This window comes from Lissotriton helveticus, chromosome 4_1, assembly GCF_964261635.1.
Source record: "Lissotriton helveticus chromosome 4_1, aLisHel1.1, whole genome shotgun sequence".
Lineage (NCBI taxonomy): Eukaryota > Metazoa > Chordata > Amphibia > Caudata > Salamandridae > Lissotriton > Lissotriton helveticus.
The window spans coordinates 795,500,011-795,512,961 of record NC_136063.1 but is presented as its reverse complement, the minus strand read 5'-3'; the positions used below and the strand labels follow the sequence as shown (position 1 = coordinate 795,512,961).

At 47.0% G+C, this 12,951-nt stretch overlaps 1 protein-coding gene across 7 annotated transcripts in view; it reads left to right on the top strand.

Annotated features, from left to right (window-relative positions):
• GREB1L (GREB1 like retinoic acid receptor coactivator) overlaps positions 1-12,951 on the top strand; it is a 575,070-nt gene that overhangs the window by 365,813 nt on the left and 196,306 nt on the right. For all 7 annotated transcript variants that reach the window (XM_078687443.1, XM_078687441.1, XM_078687437.1 and 4 more), the window contains exon 6: positions 12,344-12,532. In XM_078687443.1, the coding sequence (XP_078543569.1) occupies positions 12,344-12,532 (189 nt within the window). The remainder of the gene's footprint in view (positions 1-12,343; positions 12,533-12,951) is intronic.

Below are 12,951 nucleotides of genomic sequence, written 5' to 3'. Positions count from 1 at the left end.
GTCCATCACCACCCCCTTTTTGTAATTATTTTGGCCACCATGAGTGTGGAAGGGTATGCTCAGACATGAGTCCCTTGCTGATTGCACCATCAGGATTCAAGCAAGCCGGGCCGAAGACGGCTGTAATGCCAGAAACCGGTCCCCAGAAGCTTGTTTCCTTTCCAGTGAAGAATTGGCTTGGTAGTTTGGTTTGCCCTGTTCCCATGATGCACTGGGCCAGGGACAGACTAATTTGCATATAGCCAGGTTCTGAACTGGGATGGTGCAGTGAGCTAAAAAACGGTGATGGATCCAGCCCTGATCTGTTGACTGGGTAGGAGTGTTCTGATTAACTCAGATACTCTGTCCATCACCACCCCCTTTTTGTAATTATTTTGGCCACCATGAGTGTGGAAGGGTATGCTCAGACATGAGTCCCTTGCTGATTGCACCATCAGGATTCAAGCAAGCCGGGCCGAAGACGGCTGCAATGCCAGAAACCGGTCCCCGGAAGCTTGTTTCCTTTCCAATGAAGAATTGGCTTGGTAGTTTGGTTTGCCCTGTTCCCATGATGCACTGGGCCAGGGACAGACTAATTTGCATATAGCCAGGTTCTGAACTGGGATGGTGCAGTGAGCTAAAAAACGGTGATGGATCAAGCCCTGATCTGTTGACTGGGTAGGAGTGTTCTGATTAACTCAGATACTCTGTCCATCACCACCCCCTTTTTAGGTCGAGCTGGTAACAGCTGGAGACCTAATGTTGCCTGTCACGAGGGAAGGAGGACAAGAGGGTGTTACCCGCTTTTCCCCTGGATTTGGGTGCGCGAACACGCACGTTCTGTCCAGCGCCGTGCACATGCGCGCGCATACAGCCAGACACTCGCTCCCCCCCTCCACAGTCACACACACACGCACTCCAAGACACATACATACACACACACGCACGCACACACACACACACACATACACAGCCCCCCCCCCCCGCCGCGCGGCACAGCCCCCGCACGCGCGCACACACAGGCCCCGCCCCCCCGCAGCTCAGCAACCCACTCACCGGCTTCCTTGGTGCGGCGGCTGGCTCTCCTCATCGGCAGCTGCAGGGCCCGGCAGCAGGACTCTTCCTCCCTCCTTCGGCACCGGGGCACAGGGTAGGCTCCTGCCTGCTCCGGTGCTCCAAACAATCGCGGCTCTTCCGTGGGAGGCGGGGTAGGCTCCCGCCCTCCTACTTCCTGTTTCCGGTTGTCGCGCCGGCCTGCCTGACTTCCTGGTCGCAGGCCGACACGACGAGCAGCAACGGAGGCGGAGGAAGGGGTAATGCTTGTAATGTTTTCCCTGCTCAGTGCTTGTTTTCTGTAGGATCAATATTAAACGCAGCTCCGTTCATCCCTTCCTTCATTTTTAAAAGTCCCTCAGCCAAATGAAATCATTGCTTAACGTTCACATAGGTAAAGGATGACTACATAGTTGTCTGAAAATCTTGGATATTTTATTACATTTGATTGGGAAATTAAATTTCTATGTTATATCGTCTCCTACGATTCCGTCCAATAACCGTTTAGTCCGAGATTCCGTGTGAAATAAGAAGTTGCTTGTATTTTATCCACGGTGCCGAGGTACTGCAGACGTGTACCCACTCCTCCCCTCCCCCTCTCTGCAGAGGTGCCTCACAATCTACCGGAGCATCGTTATTTTACTTTACCATCCCTGCCACGGGGAGCTCCCCTACATCAGGTCTGAGGCATTTCCTTGGCAGGCGCTCTCCACTCCTGGGAGTTGGCGGGAAGGAAAAAAACGGCATCAAATAAGCCCCATTCATCTTAATCAGTGGCGCTTTATTGGAATTGAAATGCAGCGCGCGCAGAATCCTGCGGCGTCAGGAGAGTCGGGATTCCTGAGCCACGCGGAGGTTTTCCCGTGTTTAGCATGCAGGGAGAGTCTCATGAAGCAGTCAGAGTAGCTTCCCTGACTCCCACATACATCAGACGCGTAACAAAGCGCAGCGATGGCAGAGCCGGCCGGCGCTGCAGCTGCCTGCACAGCTCGTGCAGTAGTAACCTTGCAGGCTCCCCTCCAAGGTTACCTGCAGGCGGCAGCTTCGTGTACTGGATCATGTTCTCTCCAAGCTTTCCTTTCCTTTTCATGAGAGCTTTTGTCATGTAGTCGAACAATTCAAAGTGTTTGGTGCAGGGAAGGAGAAATGCTGTGATTTGCTGGTGCCGGATAGGTTGGTACTTTTAAAGTCTGCAGCATAGCGATCTGTAATCTGCCCTTAGCTTTACATCTCTTGACGGGGAGCCATCTGCCCGAAAATATTGACCTTATTTTATTAATGCATTATCTTCAGTTTTTGTTCAGTACCTTCATGAGTGTTTAACACAGAAACCCGATACCCCATCCTTCACACCCTGACGTGCCGCCACAAAACCTTGGACATTCTGGAATATTTTGGATCCTCTATCCATCCTGGTACTTTGCTAGTCTAATACAATATAGATGTAATGGCCTAGCATGTCACAGTTCAACACCATGAAAGTCTGGGCTGCTCACTGATCACATTTCTGTGAATTCGAACTGTTTAGAGACCTATTCCCTTCTTGAAAACTCCTTTTCTACCTCAGTTGAAACCATTTGTTCCCTTTTTGGCCAAACATTTTTTAGCCCCTGCTGCAAATCTTCCAAATGGTCCTCTGTCATGTGTAATACAGTTAGCCTTTATTAGATTTTTAAGTAAAAGTGAGATTTTTTTTAGGATTCTTTTTATTTCTATTTTAGCTTAGTATGTGTGGGCTGAAAAATCCCATTTTACAAAGTGTTTACTAAAATATCAGGGCTGACTGAAGATAGGTAGTCGGCTCCTTTCAAAGGAAACGTCAGCATTAGAAAAAAGCATTTAGAAAACCTTTTAAGTTAGCATCACACCTTTAAATTAACTGAGCTCTAAATGAATCTCACATATAGTGAAATTAAATCAAACCACATAAAGGTTATAAAGAATGATCACCATTAGTTGTTACTTGAAAATAGCTAACTTTAGAAATGCACAACTACCACAATTTTTTATCCACATTCATATAAGTGCATATTTTTTCTAAACTCTTATCACAAAAATATTTTTATATTTTCATAAACTATAGAAGTTCTAATAGAACCATGTGAAGTTTCAAGCTTGTACTTCATTTCTACATGTTTTTGCACCGATTTTTCTAGCTGGTGCATTCTCAGCAGAAAGGATTTTAAACATTAGGCCACTTCACTTAACGTCAAAATTCCATCAATATACATGAATGTGCATTATAAATGTATTAGTGCAGCTAGTTTAGAAGTATTAATATGGTCTGATATATGTTTTCTTCATCTTCACCTCATCTTCACGTTTTAGAACACACTTTTACAGTGCTTCTACTACATTTGTCTCATCTTCATGTGTCACTGTCTAACGTATGCAAAGTGTCATCCTTACATGTTGTGTATTTTTAGGTCTCTGCCTATTCCATTCTGCAGGAATGAATAGGACGAGTCTATTGTGGTGAAACCAAGAGTTAAATCACTAAGCTCTCCCAAGCGGATTTCCACGAGTGCATGTGCTCTTGTGCACGAGCTTTGTCCGAGCCGCCTGCCTCCAAGAGCTTCACATCAAAGCCATCTGTTGCTTCCCCAGCGCACTCGGCCTCACTTCTCCTCCCCCTAATTAACATCTTGTTTATGCGGCTCGTCAAGCACCGCGCTTTAACACACGGGCCTTTACTTCTGCTCGGCGGTGTGCAACTCTGTCGGTTGCTTTCCATTCCCCAGTTTGCCACCACACTGTAGGAGGGCTCCGTATCGCTCCACTTTGGATGGGTGGAGTTTCACAGCCCTGTGAAACCTAACGTGCAATTCATTATATAATTCACAGTGCTGTATGTACATCAGAGTGCACTGCACACTCTTTATTTTACAACACTTAATTTCATGTACGTCACTAGTATTTCTGGGTATTCCCCCTCCCGCTTCACATTTTGAGCCCTTCCCCTACCCTCCGAGAACAAATGCAGCATTGCCCTCCCCCTCCCCCACCCCCTCCTTTTCCGTGTGCTTCGAGTGATGCAGAAAGAGGCACGGCCCCCGCTCAGACCCGTTGCTTTCACAGCGCTCAGCCGCCTACTGAGATGAGCTTCTTGGCCTCTCTTGTTTGTATTAATGTTTGGTGGGTGCATGCGTGTTTGTTTGAATAGTTAGTAATTAGGGTTGTGAATGGATGTGTGTGTGTACACGCATGCATGGTTGTGAGTGTGTATGTGTGTCCCATCAGCCCCTTCCCTGCTAAATTACCAGCCACCACAGCTGAACAATGTCAAACAAGGTGATTTGCAATTATTAAAGATGGCTGCAGTAATAGTCTTAAAGAATTCTTGGACCAATCGCTAAATAACCTACATCTTGAAAACCTCTGAGCATTGCCATCTTCATATAATGTCTTTAAAAATCTAGTGAACTCCGCAACGGCTAAAATCTCTTTCTTAACCCCTTCAGCGCTAATGACAAGGGTAACTCGTCATGGACTTTCCATTGATTTCAATGGAAAGTCAATGGGAAGAAGAGGGAGTACCTTAGCAGCAAAGTGGTTAAAGGACACAGAAGAGTTCGCCCAAAAAAAGTTCGCCCAAAAAAAGTCAAGCCTGGGCGGTCATCAACAGCTGCTACAAATTGTCACGGGGATCGTATCTAGCCTGCACCAACTGAAACTTAAACTACTGCAGCGTCTACCTGCTGAATCTTAGCCTCCCTCCCACAGGCTTCCCCAGCGTGTTGCAATAGCACACATTTGGAGTGAAACATTGTAGAGTAACAACTTTTTGATTAGTAAAACGCAACTAGAGGGATAGTGGTGGAAAGTGCGAATAGTGCCGTGCTGCTCTGTCCCTTTCAACCCAACGCATGTATTTTATTTATGACAATGTGACTGGCCTGCTGTCCAATATAAGACTTTTCCCATCCCCCTTGTGTCGCTCTATCTATCTATCGCACTCACTCTATCTATCGCATCACCACAGCATCACTCAGCACCACCACAGAATCAGTCAGGGGCACCACAGAATCAGTCAGGGGCACCACAGAATCAGTCAGGAGCACCACAGAATCACTCAGGGGCACCACAACATCATTCAGGGGCACCACAACATCACTATGCGCTACCACAGCATGACTGAACGCCACATCATCACTCGTCGCCAATACATCAATCTGCACCACCACAGCATCAATCTGTGCAACCATTCAACAACAAGTGGTTCAATTATGTTTTCTCAATGTTTCAAGCTTTATTACAAATGTCACAAAAGGATGTTAATATTTCACCTCTGTTCTTGATTTTTCTTCACGATAAAATACACTAAACGTAATCTTCACAAAAGTTATTTACAAAAGTTAAAGCTAGTGCCATTATAAATTACAATACTTTTATTTAGGTATTAATTATTTAAAAAAATTAAAATCCATTGTTATTTGTAATATCAATACATCTAAGTCATGTAAATACAACACATATTGCATTACAAATGCTATAGGTGTCACATTTGCGAAAGTTAAAACTATTAGCATTATAAATGACAGTTATTCATTTCACTATTTTCAAAACCAAAACATAAATAAAATATTTGTCATTTACAATACCAATAGCTCAAACTTTCCTAATGCGAGACCTATTGCATTGCAAATGCTTGTTGTAATTATTTTGGCCACCATGAGTGTGGAAGGGTATGCTCAGACATGAGTCCCTTGCTGATTGCACCAACAGGATTCAAGCAAGCCGGGCCGAAGACGGCTGAAATGCCAGAAACCGGTCCCCGGAAGCTTGTTTCCTTTCCAGTGAAGAATTGGCTTGGTAGTTTGGTTTGCCCTGTTCCCATGATGCACTGGGCCAGGGACAGACTAATTTGCATATAGCCAGGTTCTGAACTGGGATGGTGCAGTGAGCTAAAAAACGGTGATGGATCAAGCCCTGATCTGTTGACTGGGAAGGAGTGTTCTGATTAACTCAGATACTCTGTCCATCGCCACCTCCTTTTTGGGTCTCGCTGGTAATGCATCCAAAGGATGCATGTGTCCAGCTGGAGACGTATAGTTATCGGTCTGGGGGGAAGGAGGACACGAGGGTGTACGAGCTTTTTCTCCTGGATTCGTGTGCGCGAACGCCCACGTTCCGCCCTGCGCCGCGCGTTGTGCATTTCCCTCCCATACTCCCAGCCTAACGCGCATGCATGCACACAGACACACACACGCGCACGCACTTACACAGACACGCAGGCACCCAGACAGGAAACCCCCACCCCCACAGTCACACACACACACACACACACACGCATACACACAGACTCCAAGACACATACACGCACGCACGCTCACACACAGACACAGCCCGCCGCACGCGCGCGCGCACACACACACATGTCCCCCGCCCTCGCAGCCCAGCAAGAAAGCGAAGCCCCACTCACCGGCAGCAGGACTCTTCCTCCCTTCTTCGGCACCGGGGCGCAGGGTAGGCTCCTGCCTGCTCCGGTGCTCCAAACAATCGCGGCTGTTCCGTGGGAGGCGGGGTAGGCTCCCGCCCTCCTACTTCCTGTTTCCGGTTGTCCCGCCCGGCCTGCCTGACTTCCTGGTCGCAGGCCGGCGGCGTTGCGTGGACTTGGTGGAGTCGAGCAATGTAATCTGTAACTCCATGTGGGGCCTTCACTTGGGGAATTCTCACCAATCTTCACTTTTTCTATTCCACTACATCCACTGATGCTACTTATAAAGCTTACTCTCCGTGCTTTACCAAGAAGCTTGTTCCTTTATTTTTCAAATGTTTCCTTTTTTAGATGCTTCCGTTGCGCTTCTGGTTTTATTTTCCCGGACTTCCTCTGGGCTGGATCTGAGTGCACGGCACTTGTGAGGCTGCTAGCCCCGACCCCACAGTTCTATTTCACTCCCCCTTTATGCCGGTGAGGAGAACCCGTTGTCTTCTGCGGCCTGGGGTCAAAGGGCACCTGTTGCTTGCAGGGGGGACCAGATCGGGATACTGTGAACGTACGAACTGCCCTGTCGGTGGGCGTGGCTGAGGCATAGTGGCGGCGAAGACGAAATTCTACCCCGGGTGTTAAATATTTCTGCAGATGGAGCGGCAGCAGCAGGGCGGGTTGGAGCCCCCGTGTTAACATGCTGCGGCCGAAATTATGATCTTTTTGTGTCTGTTCGGATCCCCAAGTGGCAGCAGGTGAGTGGAACTTTCTTAAAAGTGAAAATAATGTTAATAATTCATTGAATTAGATCGTATACGGGGTTCTGTCGTCACGACTATGGACCAAGTATGGTCCCCTATTTTTTAAAATTTATTTTAAATAGTGTTTTTCACCTGCACTGTTACGCAGCTTTATCCATTACCGCCTCGCTTTGGTGCGCGCTGCTGCCGCTGCTCCACGCACTAGACATGCTTTGCTACTGGTGAACTGGAACTTTATGCTTAAAACTGCAAGTCCCACAGTGCAACTGGCATGAGCTATTCACACCTGATGTGGGGTGTCTCGGTATTTCTGGCAATGTAATTCCGGCTGTAAAGAGCAACAGAGAAGTATCCAGGAGCCTGTGAAGGAAACAACTTTCAACGTAGCCTTAGTAAAACTCTTAACTACATATATATATATTTTTGCATTTTATTTTTATCCACATAGCCTCACAATTCTGGGTACGGAGAAGCTGTAATTTATTACACCACTAGGGCTAGCTGCCCTGCCAGGATCTGAGATTCACGTCCTTAAAGTTCTCGATTTATTTCCAGAGTTTCATTATCATTGCTGTGAAATGGTTGTCCAGCATAATTCCCATTCCCCCATCGCCTTAACACAAATTCTGACCCATGTTGGATTCCATGCATGTTTGTTTGTGGTGGGCGTGCCTCAGTACATACTAGCACAATGCGGTGAGTTATTAATTTATGCACACTGCAAAAGTCTTCGAGCACGTGCTCGGGTGTAGAGGGCACGCGTGTGCGTGGTGGCGGGTCAAGGTGGCAGAGTAAATGAGGGTGTTTGCAGTCTTTCTGTGAGGTGCCAGGTGAGACAGGGACCCCTGGAGTTGATGGGGTATCTAGAGAGGAAGGGCACCCTACGGGGAAAGTTCTTGCAGGCATTTCTGTAGGCCAGTGGTGTTCACTCTTTTTAATGCCGTGCCCCCTTCCCACAGCATTAAAAAAAAAAAAACACAAATTATTGGGGGCCCCCCAGAACTTTTCACAGTTAATCTATTGCATTTACAGTTTTTAAATATGTTTAGTCTTATTTAAACAGTACAGTTATGTTAAATGTTTACATTAAAAAAACGCAGTCAAATACATGATTGCCAAACAAACTATTCTGGCCAGCTACGCCTTACTAACATGCAAGAGTATCCACAGTGTGAATATTAGGAATGGGGCTGGAGGATAGTAGCATATTTGGAGTTGACACAGACTCCTAGCCAGATATAAATGACAAAAGATGTTTGTGATGGCCCATACAGAGTGGCTACTGCTGCTTATTTTTTTCCAGCTTAAAATAAAGCTCTGTTATCAGCACGATGCTTCTTTTAACCAGACTCTGGAGCGCCCTGGGGTCATTTAAGGCCCACTCTAGCACTGTGAAGACCTCTGCTCTAGGCTAAGACCCAGGAGAAGGAAGGTTCTGTGGTTTCCCCAAAGCACGGCAGAGAAGACCTGTTCTTGATTTTACGGACCTTGGTGTGAAGTTTGTAACTTACGCTTTGAGATGGTCATTTCTCCCAGAAAAGTGGGTTTCAGGGTGAAGAGATTTTTTTGTTCACTGGTCTGAGCCACAGTCTGCTTAAGCTGTAAAGAAAGATCCCATCCTAGAGGTTGGAGGCGAGACGGTGTAGACCTGTTCTCTGGAATCAAACGTTTTTAGAGGTTACTGGGCACCATCTGTATTGGGCACTGCTGGTATCCACGGCTGTCCCAGCGCTCCAGATACTATATGACCAACAATTATTTCATCAACCCTTTTCGTATAAAGAACTAACACATGAGAACAAGACTGTTGTCCTGGAACAGAGAGACCTCAATGTCTGCTCGCAAATATATCCTTCCTGTAAATGACGTTGTCGAACAAGCCTATATTATCAGTGATTTCCTAGTCTTTACTTGGAATTGGTTTAACAGATACACCCTTGACCCCTAGATGGACAAGGCCTTTCAAAGCTGGCATCAAGCAGAGATGCTTGGACCTTTGCCCTGAGAAGTTGAATTTACATAACTAGAGAACTTCCGTTTCCTGCCGCTATGATGCTGATGTGGACTCAATGTCGCGCCTTGAGGTGATAGGAAGTGTCCGTTCTAATATGAACTTACATTGTTCTATGTATCACTGGCAGGAGGCATTGATGTATGTTGCGTTTGATTGGAGTACTGGATCCAGATATAGACAGGATGTAGGAAGTGCATGGCTTGCTTGTCCGTACAATGTGGGGCACGCGTGGTATTGAACCGGGTCAATCTCGTGTATCGTTGAGAGTTGCGCTACACAATGAAGGTTTGTTTGAATAGGTGGCATTTTGGCGGATTCTTGCACTGCGGCTAGTCTGTATTTTTAGCCTCTGGTTCAGCGTGTTGCACAGCGAGAGGTCATTGGCTTTAGGAGTTGTATCTGGACTTTGATGTTTCTCTCCGTGGATCAATAGGGCTCTGCCTGACCTTACTCTCCTGGCTGGCTGCTGCTTTTTGGGTCACTCTGGTAATGCATCCAAAGGATGCATGTGTCCAGCTGGAGACGTATAGTTATCGGTCTGGGGGGAAGGAGGAAAAGGGGGTGTATGAGCTTTTTTTCCTGGATTCGTGTGCGCGAACGAACACGTTCCGTCCGGCGCCGTGCACTTCCCTCCCATACTCCCAGCCTAACGCGCATGCATGCACACAGACACACACACGCGCGCACACGCACTTACACAGACACGCAGGCACCCAGACAGGCAACCCCCCCCACAGTCACACACACACACGCATACACACAGACTCCAAGACACATACACGCACGCACGCTCACACACAGACACAGCCCGCCGCCGCACGCGCGCGCGCGCGCACACACATGTCCCCCGCCCTCGCAGCCCATCAAGAAGGCGAAGCCCCACTCACCGGCAGCAGGACTCTTCCTCCCTTCTTCGGCACCGGGGCGCAGGGTAGGCTCCTGCCTGCTCTGGTGCTCCAAACAATCGCGGCTCTTCCGTGGGAGGCGGGGTAGGCTCCCGCCCTCCTACTTCCTGTTTCCGGTTGTCCCGCCCGGCCTGCCTGACTTCCTGGTCGCAGGCCGGCGGCGTTGCGTGGACTTGGTGGAGTCGAGCAATGTAATCTGTAAATCCATGTGGGGCCTTCACTTGGGGAATTCTCACCAATCTTCACTTTTTCTATTCCACTACATCCACTGATGCTACTTATAAAGCTTACTCTCTGTGCTTTACCAAGAAGCTTGTTCCTTTATTTTTCAAATGTTTCCTTTTTTAGATGCTTCCGTTGCGCTTCTGGGATGCCATCTAAGTCATGTAAATACAAAACATATTGCATTACAAATGCTATAGGTATCACATTTGCGAAAGTTATAACTATTGGCATTGTAAATGACAAAGCTATTAATTTAGCTATTTAAAAAAAAAAAAAAAAAACGTTGCCATTTACAATACCAATAGCTCAAACTTTCCTAATGCGAGACCCATTGCATTGCAAATGCTTGTTGTAATTATTTTGGCCACCATGAGTGTGGAAGGGTATACTCAGATGTGAGTCCCTTGCTCATTGCACCATCAGGATTCAAGCAAGCCGGGCCGAAGACGGCTGCAATGCCAGAAACCGGTCCCCGGAAGCTTGTTTCCTTTCCAGTGAAGAATTGGCTTGGTAGTTTGGTTTGCCCTGTTCCCATGATGCACTGGGCCAGGGACAGACTAATTTGCATATAGCCAGGTTCTGAACTGGGATGGTGCAGTGAGCTAAAAAACGGTGATGGATCAAGCCCTGATCTGTTGACTGGGTAGGAGTGTTCTGATTAACTCAGATACTCTGTCCATCACCACCCCCTTTTTGTAATTATTTTGCCCACCATGAGTGTGGAAGGGTATGCTCGGACATGAGTCCCTTGCTGATTGCACCATCAGGATTCAAGCAAGCCGGGCCGAAGACGGCTGCAATGCCAGAAAACGGTCCCCGGAAGCTTGTTTCCTTTCCAGTGAAGAATTGGCTTGGTAGTTTGGTTTGCCCTGTTCCCATGATGCACTGGGCCAGGGACAGACTAATTTGCATATAGCCAGGTTCTGAACTGGGATGGTGCAGTGAGCTAAAAAACGGTGATGGATCAAGCCCTGATCTGTTGACTGGGTAGGAGTGTTCTGATTAACTCAGATACTCTGTCCATCACCACCCCCTGTTTGTAATCATTTTGGCCACCATGAGTGTGGAAGGGTATGCTCAGACATGAGTCCCTTGCTGATTGCACCATCAGGATTCAAGCAAGCCGGGCCGAAGACGGCTGTAATGCCAGAAACCGGTCCCCGGAAGCTTGTTTCCTTTCCAGTGAAGAATTGGCTTGGTAGTTTGGTTTGCCCTGTTCCCATGATGCACTGGGCCAGTGACAGACTAATTTGCATATGGCCAGGTTCTGAACTGGGATGGTGCAGTGAGCTAAAAAACGGTGATGGATCAAGCCCTGATCTGTTGACTGGGTAGGAGTGTTCTGATTAACTCAGATACTCTGTCCATCACCACCCCCTTTTTGTAATTATTTTGGCCACCATGAGTGTGGAAGGGTATGCTCAGACATGAGTCCCTTGCTGATTGCACCATCAGGATTCAAGCAAGCCGGGCCGAAGACGGCTGTAATGCCAGAAACCGGTCCCCGGAAGCTTGTTTCCTTTCCAGTGAAGAATTGGCTTGGTAGTTTGGTTTGCCCTGTTCCCATGATGCACTGGGCCAGAGACAGACTAATTTGCATATAGCCAGGTTCTGAACTGGGATGGTGCAGTGAGCTAAAAAACGGTGATGGATCAAGCCCTGATCTGTTGACTGGGTAGGAGTGTTCTGATTAACTCAGATACTCTGTCCATCACCACCCCCTTTTTGTAATTATTCCAGCAGTGTGCATCATCAGTCCCTATTTTCACTACTTTATGTATCTCTTTACATCTCTTTTCTGCTATGTCTTCCTTTTTCCTCGTCTATCACTTTCTCTCTCGCTCTTTTTTGGTTTCCTTTCCATCTCCTTCACTCTTTCCCTTTTGCACTATACGTTAATTGAACTGATTACTTTGAATAACGTTTTCTGCGTTGGTTGTTGGAAGTGGATTTAAATTGTCTTCTTGCCGTTTTGTAGGTTTCTCCGGAAACTGCGTAGGTTGTGGTGAGAGGGGATTTCGATATTTCACGGAGTTCTCGAACCATATCAACTTGAAGCTCACAACTCAGCCGAAGAAGCAGAAGCACTTAAAGTACTACATAGTGAGGAACTCCCAAGGAGCTCTGTCAAAGGGCCCCCTCATCTGCTGGAAAGGCAACAGAGAAGGTACAGTGTGCCGATGGGCTAGGTTTTTTTGGATGCACGTCACTGATGTTTTGCATTTTCCTAATTCCACCCTTCTCACAAGAGTCCACATGCATGTGGTCTTTGTTAGTCGTAGCCACCAAAGCTATCGAAGACCCGACATTTTGATTAGGCATCGGATCATAAATCTAATGTAATCTTAGCATAGTGGACCTCTAAAATAGCAGTCTCCTCTCTGCCATCCTGTGGGATAGACCTTTGTCTTCCCCATCACCTAAGTACGTTGTCATGACAACTGATGTAATTCGCATATAAATTTGTAAATATATTTGTATGTTTCTCTATTTTCTATTTCTTTCACTAAGCACTCTACATTCTTTATCTTATGCACGCTCGCTTTGGGCAACCCATATATTCTCTTATATAGAGATAGTGATGTA